Consider the following 11,317-nt stretch of genomic DNA (forward strand, 5'->3'; position numbering starts at 1 on the left):
TGCAGTGTGGGTTCCAGACAGATGAGCTGTATTCAAGAATTGGTCTAGCAATAATAATTTTAATAATAATTAAATTATAAATTATAAATTTATAATTTATAAAATTAAATTATAAATTATAAAATTATTAATTTAAATTATTAATTTAAATTAAATTAATAATTAAATAATAATGATTTCTAGAAACTTGTGCTTAGCTTTTATAAAGAAAAAGAAAACTTGGTTACAAAATTTCATTTAGCTGTCAGGCTCAATGTTTTTGTGTTAGCTGAGTATGGTGTTACTAGTCAAATGCATCTGGAGGGAAAAGGCTGGAAAAGATTGTCTTAAAGAAATCATAATGAATGAATATAATAAAAAAGAATGTCAACATCAAACGATAATTCTATAAATTGCCTTGTATAACAGTCTGTATCCAATGAGAATATCTATCTGTCAGAAGGGTGTAGACACCAGGATACTCAGGCTTTCCACATTCTATACCAGTGGAAACGATGCCTCTTTGTTCCCCATTGCATATCAAAGGACCACCAGAATCACCCTGCGCAAGGGAGAAAAAGGGGTGGGTCGTGAGAAGAGAAATTTTGCATTATTTGCAGTAGTTGTATTTAATTTGTTTCCTGATTGCTTATTTGTACCGTATGACTGTCATTAAGTGTTGTACCTTGTGATTCTTGATGAACTTATCTTTTCTTTTATGTACATTGAGAGCATATGCACCAAGACAAATTCATTGTGTGTCCAATCACACTTGGCCAATAAAAATTGACTATTGAATATTATTTATTTATTCATTAAATCTCTATGCTGCCCATCTGACTGATACAGTGACTCTGTATGCAGAGTCACTGTAACATCACAGAAAGAATGTACCTTGGTGATATCCACACTTCCAACATTTGGGGCTTACATTTGGATAGATTTTTGCTAATCTCGCAGGTGCTAGGTGCCATCTGTATAACATTTTATATTGGTTTTCTTTATATGTTGCCGCTTTTGTTGGTTTGTAATTTCTATTCCAGATCGTTTCCCATTTATCCAAATTTATATTATGTCTAATATTATATATAACATAATGTATTCTTCCAGTTTTGGCTGGTTGGCAGGGAGCCCTGCAAGTGCCCCATTTCTCAGTAGGCTCCCCTCACTCTGGTATACATTGACCCTCCCCCAAGGCCAGAAGTGGAGAAATATGCCCATCCTGGTTACAGAATCAACCTTCTGCCCTGAAGCATGTAAAAAAGTGGCAGGAGTTTGGCTTCGATATTGACTTCACCCTGTGCAGCCCCCCCACCCCCGACTGAGTACCTCTCTGTCTCTGTTCTCTCTATCTCTCTCAGTCAAACCTATCTTGCAGAGTTAATGGAATGGGAAAAGACGGGAAGAGAACATCCTTGATGGAAATCTACAGAATAGACAAATAAACCTAAATCTAAAATGGTACTGTTTAGAAAATAGCTTTATTTCTGACTGTACATATATACTTATACAGATTAACATAGTTGGAAGGGACCTTGTAGGTCTAGTCTAACCCCCCGCCCAAGCAGGAGACCCTACACCATTTCTGACAAAATGGCAGTCCAATCTCTTCCTGAAAACCTCCAATGATGAAGCTCCCACAACTTCCGAAGGCAAGCTGTTCCATTGCTTGATTGTTCTCACTGTCAGAAAATTTGTCTTTATTTCTAGCTTGAATCTCTCCTTGATCAGTTTCCATCCATTATTCCTTGTCTGGCCTTTGGGTGCCTTGGAAAATGGCTTGACCCCTTCCTCTCTGTGGCAGCCCCTCAAATATTGGGACAGTGCTATCATGTCTCCCCTGGTCCTTTTCTTCACTAGACTAGCCATGTCCAGTTCCTGTAACTGTTTTTCATATGTTTTAATCTCCAGTTCCCTAATCATCCTGGTTGCTCTTCTCTGCACTTTTTTTAGAGTCTCAAAATCTTTCTTATAGTGTGATGACCAAAACTGGATGCAGTATTCTAGGTGTGGTCTTTCTAAGGCTTTATAGAGTGGTATTAGTACCTCACATGATCTTGATTGTATCCCTTTGTTAATGCAATTTAGGATTGCTTTGGCTTTTTTGGCTGCCGCTGCACACTGCTGGCTCATATTTAACTGGTTGTCCACTAAGACTCCAAGATCCCTCTCACAGTTATTGCTATTAAGGCTGGTTTCACCCAGTTTATATGTGTACTTTTGGTTTTTCTTGCCTAACTGTAAGACTTTACTTTTCTCTACATTGAATTTCATTTTGTTAGATAGGGCCCAGTGTTCAAGTCTGTCAAGATCCATCTGTGGATGGCAAGTATGGCAAGAAAGTTTGTAAAATGAGGTAAAATTCACTTAACAACTGTGTTACTTGGCAACAGAAATTTTGCCCTCGGGGTCATAAGTTGAGGACTGCCCGTACTTGTTTTTAAAGATTCATCACATACCATAATGCTACTGGTCTGGAAGGAGAAATAATTCCAGAAGGTTTTTTGCAATTGACTTTATGATGGGAAGATTTTACTAATTTTACAGTTGTTATAGTGTAGGACTTTGATTTCTTTGAACACTAGAAGCATGCAAGTATGATTATTCATTCTTTCAAATTCTGCTTTCGGTATACTATTTTTAAATTTCAAACATTCAGAGCAGGTAGATAGATATACTTACAGAACATGAATCCTTGTCTCCTCTCTTGTCACCAGCACAGACCATATTGTTTGTCACTAGGAGCTGGGAATTATAGTGCTTTTGATCATTGCAGGTGCTTCTTGCAATGACAGTGACATTAACTTCACGGAGGACATCTGATGGTATTTTATTTTTATTATCAGTAGCCCCCCAACCAGCTACCAGACACTGTGTTCCTGCCTTGAGGTCATGATACATCTGAGGAAACTTGACGATGGCGACATTCTTGTTAAGTTTTGCTTCTTTATTAAGCTTAAATGAGACAAGAGGGAAGGCAAAAAAAAATTTAATCCTTACATTAACAGTCAATATGGTGTGTAAGGCATCATATGTTAGACTTGCACCTTGGAGAGTCACCCTATCTCAGTCTGACTTATATTACAATATAATTGTGCAGACCAGGGGTGAAATCCAGCAGGTTCTAACAGGTTCTGGAGAACCGGTAGCGGAAATTTTGAGCAGTTCAGAGAACCAGCAAATACCACCTCTAGCTGGCCCCAGAGTGGGGTAGGAATGGAGATTTTGCAATATCCTTCCCCTACCACGCCCACCAAGCCACACCCACAGAACCGGTAGGGAAAAATTTTGAATTTCACCCCTGGTGCAGATGCAATGGGTCTGAGAAGCACCATTTATACCATCTGAGCCCCTTTCAATAAAAACAAACTATAATAGGAATAGTAACAATGTTAATACTTTGAACTTCTTCCATATGGGAAATTTTACACCTGCTGATCATTTATATAGAAATAATAATTCCTCCCTCCTGCTCCCCATCTCTAAAATGAAAGGGAAAAGAATGTTTCCAACACATAAATGTGAGAATATTCTTTATTCCACTGATGCCATCATCCATGGTGGTTCCCATGCCAATCAAATGGGCCTCAACTGTCAGTCTCTCTTATGGGCTGCTTGCCAATCCTTTGAAGTAGGCCAGATAAACAACATGAGTAAATAACTGTTTCTTTTTCTCCCCCTCCCTTCTCAAGGCCAGAGCTAAATCCCTTGTACACTGCTTTCTGCAAGGTGATGTATAGTTGTGTAAGAGCTGCCTCCATCCATTCCCTAGGAAAGGAAAACCCTTGGCTCCATAGATTCAGAGAAAAGAGATAAGAACCTGTAGTACAGTGGACTAAGCACTGTTATTAACATCTGCTGCTTGCAATTACTGCAAGTTCAAATCTCACCAGGCTCAAGGTTGACTCAGCCTTCCATCCTTTCAAAGGTAGGTGAAATGAGGACCCAGATTGTGGGGGCAATAAACTGACTTTGTATAAATATACAATAGTATGAAGGCTATTGCTTAACGCATTGTAAGCCGCCCTGAGTCTCCGGAGAAGGGCGGCATATAAATTAAAGCAAAAAAAAAAAAAAAAAAGGAATGCAACAAGTTTCAGACAAGATGTGAGGCAAAAGGGCATGAAGCAGCAAATTAAAACAAACTGTAGAGCCCAACCCACTTGTAGCTAGGCAAGTCTGGCTGCTGCATGCCAAAGCTGGAAGAAATGAGAAGTGACCTTGGAGAGATAAGCAAAGGCCAGAGGTAGTTGCAAAGCTGTAATGAAAAATTCCTCACTGACCCCACCTCCATGGCAGCTAGTAGCAGGCTAGCTGACTTTCGCCCCCCCCTCCAATAACAGCGGCTTTAGCCATTCATATAAAATCTATACAATTAAAACAAACCACACATCTCAACAATGATCTCAACAGTCTCAACAATCTCAAATCCAGGTAGTCCTCAATTTACAACCATTTGTTTAGCTGGTGTTTGAGATTATGATGACACTCAAAAAAAATGACTTATGACCAGTTCTCACACATATAACCATTGAAGGATCCCTGTGATCACATTATCAAAATTTGGGTCCTTGGCAAATGGCATGGATTTATGATGGTTACGGCAGCCTAAGGTCATGTGATTGTCATTTGCAGCTTTCCTAGATGGCTTCTAAGAAGCAGAGTCGGGGGCTGCTGGTGGAAAGCTGGATTTGAATGTTTCACTTAACACCTGCAAAAAGTCACTTAACAAACATTGCAAAAAAAAGGTCATAAAATCACATAAAATGTGATTGTAAGTTAAGGACTCCCTGTACCCATAAAGAAAAGGAGAAACCATTCTTGCTGTCCTTCATGTGTATATTATTTATGTACATCCTTTAGAATATACCTGAAGAAGCATAATGTCATTCTCCTTTGTGGCTCTATCATAGCACGGGTGACGATGGGTCTTATTAACTTTGAAAACTTGTTTTGTTGTGTCTTTTTCTGAATGAATTCCAAGAATAACTTTAGTGTATTTTGTTCTAAAAAGCAAAGAGGATAAAATAAGAATTGAGTAAAGTTCATTTCTAGCAAGTATAATACGTTATAATCTCAGCTGAAGGATATTAAGTTTTATCATTTGGCAGTTCAATCTTCTGTGTTTCTTCAGAAATAAATTCGACTGTATTTAACATTGTTTATATCCTGGCACGTAAATTTAAAATTTGGAGACAGCAGGCTTTACTTCAATTTTCATTGGAGTATTATTTCAACAATGAAAGTAAGTATATATTTTGATAGAAGATGCAAAATACTTTCAATGGCCTATTTCTGGCTACGTTCAAAAATAAATTACAATACATGAACATTCACACCCATATATGGATATTCTGGAAATCAAAGGGAGGTCAAATTACATGCAATTTTCACAAGGACAAGAACACCAATAATGTGCAGGGAGGCCTATGCTATGTCATGCTTTGCTCGCCATGGAAAAGAAACATTTGGAAGAGGGCTTTTGAGAGAACAAAAAAATTCTCTAATATCACCTATGAAAGTTGATTCCAATTTCTGGCTCATAAGTAGGCCAGCACAGTCTTGTCTGCTATTTTGCCAAATTTTTTTTGGTTTATCCCAATTTCTGGCCCTTCATCTGGCTAGAGCCCGACCATCTAAACTAGATTATTTTGGGGTGGGGGGGGTGGGGTCAGAATTATTCCTATTGGTTTTCATAATCATGGAATTAGAAAGAAGTATGAGAAATCAATATTGCATATGGTAACTGTGTATGCAGATGGTTGGGAAAGTAATGAAATATCTGCGATGGAAGATTGGATTATAACATTAACTGAACTTGCAAAAATAGCAAAGTCTTTCCAGTCTGAATACAGGGGAGGGGGTGGGGGAGAGAAAAAATAATAATTTTTGAAAAACTGTAAACCTTATATAGAGAAAAAAGAAGAAAAGATTAAATTGATGATTTCTTCATTTGGGAATTCAAAAAGGTCAAAGAGAATGGTGAAACTAATAAAGTGATAATTACTTGATAGAAAGAATGTGTATTTTCTTCTCTTTTAATTCCTTTTTTGTTTTCCCCCCCTTTTCCTATTTTCAATCTTTTTTGTACATATTTACTGTATCAAAAAATTGTAGTAACACACATACAAACACACACAGGCACATACACATACACACAAACATAGATTGGATTTCTTTGCTTTGTTGTTATCCCTAAAATTTATGCCAAGAAGCTGGGATAGTGAACAATTTAAATGAAAGATGATACCCAGCTGACAATTTTACTTGGGTTGAAACTTTAGGATTTGCTCATCCCTAAAGAGCAGGGTGATGTTATGCTTGAAAATATATATATAAACCTAGCAAATCTTTCAAACTTACATGTGGCAATGAGCAGCTGTTAATACCCAGTTTGGTTTGATCAGGCTCCCCCCACAAAGTTTTGAGCCTTTGATCTTGGCCATAAAAGGTCTTGAATGTGGAACTGATTCATTTCCTCCAATGATTTGGGCACAGTGATCTAAATAGAATGAAGAAGCCAAGCTAATCACGAGTCACAAAATACAACTTTAAGTTGATCCATTAGCTAAAGAGGAAAAAGAAGCCAACACAACATGCGAATGTTTCATCATGCAAAGTGCTCCACAGTTTGTTATAGTGGGGTATTACCAACCAATCAAAGCAATCTTGCTTTTTTTGCACTTATTAACACATTTCACACCTTTAGATTGTAGCACTTCCAGTTTTGGCATGCTTATTTTGGACTTTTAGGGATTACATTTGGAGGACATCAGATTGGAGAAGTATAGTTATATACCTTGAAGCATATACAAATGTGGACATTGCTGGGTCCTTCTATTGTGCTTGCTAATAGCTGAATTTAATGGTTACTTTTCAGTGTAAAAAGTGTATTTTTTAATGACATGCTGTATACTGAATATCTCAATTGTGATATGTGACTGCAAGAGCATTACTCCACAAAGTTACAGGATTGCCTTACAGTCCTATTCTAAAAAGCTAAATGTTCTGCATGCTTTCTACACAATATTGAGCAAGCCTGATTCTCCTAAAATTAAGTACCAAACAATTTTAAATTAAACTTTAAATTAAATGTAATAAACTAAGTTTATGTTTAAATCAAATGTCTTTATTGATGGATACAATGCAGAATTATCTAATAATTGCTTTATTAATTTTATGCTATTGGTATATTGAAAGAAATAGAACAGAGAGAAGAATGAAAGAGTAAGGAACACAGAAAAGATAGAATAGAATAACAGATTTGGAAGGGACCTTGGACATCTTCTAGTCTAACCCCCTGCTTAGGTGGGAAACCCTTCACCACTTCACACAAATGGTTATCCAACATCTTCTTAAAAACCTCCAGTGTTGGAGCATTCATGACTTCTGCAGGCAAGTTGTTCCACTGATTAATTGTTCTCACTGTCAGGAAATTTCTCCTTAGTTCTAAGTTGCTTCTCTCCTTGATTATTTATTTATTTTATTTTTTATTTATATTTAAATTTATATACCGCCCTTCTCCTGAAGGACTCAGGGTGGTGAACAGCCAAAGATAAAAAACATAAAAATACAAAATTTAAAAGCAATTTAAAATATATTAAACAATTTGGCCCAACAATTTAAATACCCCATTTAAAATTAAAATTAAAATTAAAATTAAAATTAGACAATTAGAAAAGTTAGGCCAGCCTGGCTTGTTGAAATAAAAAAGTCTTGAGGGCCCGACGGAAAGTATGTAGATCCGGAATTGTCCATATCTCCGGGGGGAGCTCGTTCCAGAGGGCAGGTGCTCCCACAGAGAAAGCTCTCCCCCTGGGGGCTGCCAGTCAACATTGTTTGACTGACGGCACCCTGAGGAGCCCCTCTCTATGGGAGCGTACTGGCCGGTGGGAAGTTCTCAATGGCAGAAGGCAGTCTCATAGATATCCAGGTCCTAAGCCATGGAGCGCTCTAAAGGTGGTAACCAACACCTTGAATCGCACCCGGAGGACCACCGGAAGCCAGTGCAGCTCGCGCAGGAGAGGTGTTACATGGGAGCGCCATGACGCTCCCATAATCACCCATGCGGCTGCATTCTGGACCAGTTGGAGCCTCCGGGTGCTCTTTAAGGGGAGCCCCATGTAGAGAGCATTACAGTAGTCCAGGCAGGAAGTGACGAGGGCATGAGTGACTGTGCGCAAGGAGTCCTGATCCAGAAAGGGATGCAACTGGCGTATCAGGCGAACCTGATAGAAAGCTCCCCTGGCCACAGCCGTCACATGTTCTTCTAAGGACAGCTGTGTGTTCAGGAGGACACCCAAGTTGTGAGCCCTCTCCGCGGGGGCCAATGACTCACCCCCAATAGTCAGAGATGGCACCAACTGACTATATCGGGACACTGGGAACCACAGCCACTCAGTCTTGGATGGGTTGAGCTTGAGCCTGTTTCTCCCTATCCAGATCCGCATGGCCTCCAGACACCGGGACATCACGTCAAGGGCATCATTGGGGTGGTCCGGGGTGGAGATGTACAGCTGAGTGTCATCAGCGTACTGATGGAACTTCACCCCGAAACCATGGATGATCTCACCCAGCGGCTTCACATAAATGTTGAACAGAAGGGGTGAGAGGACTGACCCCTGGGGCACCCTGCATACAAGGGTCGACCTCTGGCCCCCCGTCAACACAAACTGCGACCGGTCAGAGAGGAAGGAGGAGAACCACCGTAGCACAGTGCCCCCCACCCCTAACCCCTCCAACTGGCGCAGCATGATACCATGGTCGATGGTATCAAAAGCTGCTGAGAGGTCTAATAGGACCAGGACAGAGGAACAACCCCTGTCCCAAGCCCTCCAGAGATCATCAACCAATGCGACCAATGCCATTTCTGTGCTGTACCTAGGTCTGAAGCCCGACTGGAATGGATCAAGATAAATCACTTCATCCAGGTACTGGGGGAACTGTCGCACCACCACACTCTCAACAACCTTCACCACAAAGCGGAGGTTGGAGACTGGACAATAATTTGCTAAAACAGCTGGGTCCAGGGAGGGCTTCTTGAGGAGGGGCCTCAGAATCGCCTCTTTCAAGGTGGCGGGAAAGCAACCCTCTCTCAAAGAAGCGTTCATAATCCTCTGGAGCCAGCCTCGTGTAACCTCCCGGGAAGCCAGCACCAGCCAGGAGGGACACGGGTCCAATAAACATGTGGCCGCGCTGAGTCTACCCAGAATCCTGTCCACGTCGGTGGTCACCGGGTCAAACTCCTCCCAGATAACACTCTCAAGACCTGCCTCCATCACCCCACCTGCATCTATCCAGTCAGAGTCCAAGCCTTCCCGAATCTGAGCGATTTTGTCATGCAGATACTGCACAAAATCCTCAGCCCTGCCCTCCAAGGGGTCCTCCCGATTAGTTTCCAGTGACTGCTTCTTGTCCTACGCTCAGGTGTTTTGGAGAATAGCTTGACTCCCTCTTCTTTGTGGCAGCCCCTGAGATATCGGAACACTGCTATCATGTCTCCCCTAGTTCTTCTTTTCATTAAACTGGACATACCCAGTTCCTGCAACCGTAGAGTAAAATAAAAATAAAAAAACAACAACAAAAATTCTCCCTGTTTTTCTCTCTCTCTCTCTCTGTCTCTCTCTCCCCCCACCTTCATCCAGGCCTTTGCTGAGGAACATTGACACTTCTTCCTTTTTCCTGTTCTCATCTGGGTTTGTATTCTCTGCCAACACTTTCCCAATAACCAATTCAGTAGCCACATCTCCAATTAGTCAACAGAACTGTCAGGACAGCTCTGCTGCAGAGACCCAAAGGGAAAAAGCAACACAAAGGGAGTGAGCTTATTCATTACTGATAAGGGCTATTCACATTGCCCTTATACTTAGAAACGATGGGTTTCTGATGCAATAATATAATTCCTAATTAAATACTGCAATTTGTATGCAAGAATAAACCCGGCATTTTACTCAAGTTGTCCTTTCCTGAGACAATTCTAAATTCTGGCATTATATGGGTTAGGTGTGATATGGTCAAAGGCAAAAATCTCAATGGTCTGTTACAACAACAGTGTATTGATGTTAACCACACCTGCCACTTAATGTGTGATTCTCAGACTGTGAGGTTGCATGAACAGGAGAAAATTTGTCAGATTTGGACTTCAGACCTCTGTAGATATGTATGTGTGTGTATCCTGAATCTTACAATAGCTGCTTTTTTTCATTACTCATGGCTTTTTCTAGTATCTGTAATAAAACTACCCCCTTAACAACTATAGCTTTGACTATCTCCTGTGGGCCTCCTACTCTCAGTATCAGTTCAGCCTGAAGGAGACCTGAGCTATTTTCTCTTCATCACTGTCCAAATTCAAAAAGAAAGTCATACATTTGAAACAAACTGCGTAGTTTATCTGCTTACCCTTTCATTGATTGTTCTGAAGTGACATTATCAGAAATGAAAAGAAATGAAATGAAATGAAAAGAAAAAAAAGAAAGGACCTTGGAGTACTCATATCTAATGATCTAGGTGCCAAAGCCCACTGTAACAACATCGCCAAAAAGTCCTTAAGAGTTGTAAAGTTAATCTTGCGTAGCTTCTTTTCTGGTAATATCACACTACTAACCAGAGCGTAGCTCATAAAATTATCTGCTACAATGTCCTATCGGTCAATGACTACTTCAGCTTCAACCACAACAATACACGAGCACACAATAGATACAAACTTAAAGTGAACTGCTCCAAACTCAATTGCAGAAAATATGACTTCAGTAACAGAGTTGTTAATGCCTGGAATTCAGTACCTGACACTGTGGTTTCTTCCCCAAACTCCCAAAACTTTAACCTTAGACTGTCTACTGTTGACTGGACCCCATTCCTAAGAGGTCTGTAAGGGGCGTGCATAAGAGCACCATGCCTACCATCCCTGTCCTTATGTTTCTTCTATTTGTATCTATTTTATGTATTCAATTCATGCTTATACTGATATATATTATCTAATACGTTCTTGACTAACTAGTATAATTTAGCACTTACCTCTGGGAATGCCGAGGAGAAAAATCACAACAGTAAACCACAAGCCCATTAGAAGAACCATCTTTGCTATTTCGCGTTTCTCCACAACAAAGTACAGAATGTATATATAGTGAAGATGGTAAGGAAGTGGTTGTTGGTTTCATCCTATAAAAGGTGTTCCTTTACACATTGTGAAACTGGAACATTACTAAGACCTTCAAAGTTATTGACTTTGAATGAAACTGCAGTGGGTATAAAGAGGAAATTGCACCTTTAAGTCAAGAAAGAGCCAACAACTATTTCAGTGGTTTCCTCCTAGAATTGAGTTGAATGCTTATCTAGTCAT

At 40.0% G+C, this 11,317-nt stretch overlaps 1 protein-coding gene across 1 annotated transcript; it reads right to left on the reverse strand.

The window, feature by feature from the left end:
- Window positions 1-385: 385 nt before the first annotated feature.
- On the reverse strand, window positions 386-11,053 carry LOC139311452 (granzyme A-like). The gene is made up of 5 exons (XM_070935886.1): window positions 10,993-11,053; window positions 6,343-6,481; window positions 4,850-4,985; window positions 2,662-2,934; window positions 386-541 (listed from the first exon to the last, which is right to left on the reverse strand). The coding sequence occupies exons 1-5, from the start codon at window positions 11,051-11,053 to the stop codon at window positions 386-388; spliced, it is 765 nt and encodes a 254-aa protein (XP_070791987.1).
- Between the last annotated feature and the right edge of the window lie 264 nt (window positions 11,054-11,317).

This window comes from Pituophis catenifer, unplaced genomic scaffold (assembly GCF_029215685.1).
Source record: "Pituophis catenifer annectens isolate HBS135680 unplaced genomic scaffold, rPitCat1.0.hap2 SCAF_2, whole genome shotgun sequence".
NCBI lineage: Eukaryota > Metazoa > Chordata > Lepidosauria > Squamata > Colubridae > Pituophis > Pituophis catenifer.

Coding starts and splice junctions, on each gene's coding strand:
- LOC139311452 (XM_070935886.1), bottom strand. CDS start 11,053: ATGGTTCTTCTAATGGGCTTGTGGTTTACTGTTGTGATTTTTCTCCTC. Junction 6,482..10,992: donor TCTCCTCGGCATTCCCAGAG/GTAAGTGCTAAA, acceptor CATTCTATTTAG/ATCACTGTGCCCAAATCATT. Junction 2,935..4,849: donor ATGACATTATGCTTCTTCAG/GTATATTCTAAA, acceptor GTCTCATTTAAG/CTTAATAAAGAAGCAAAACT.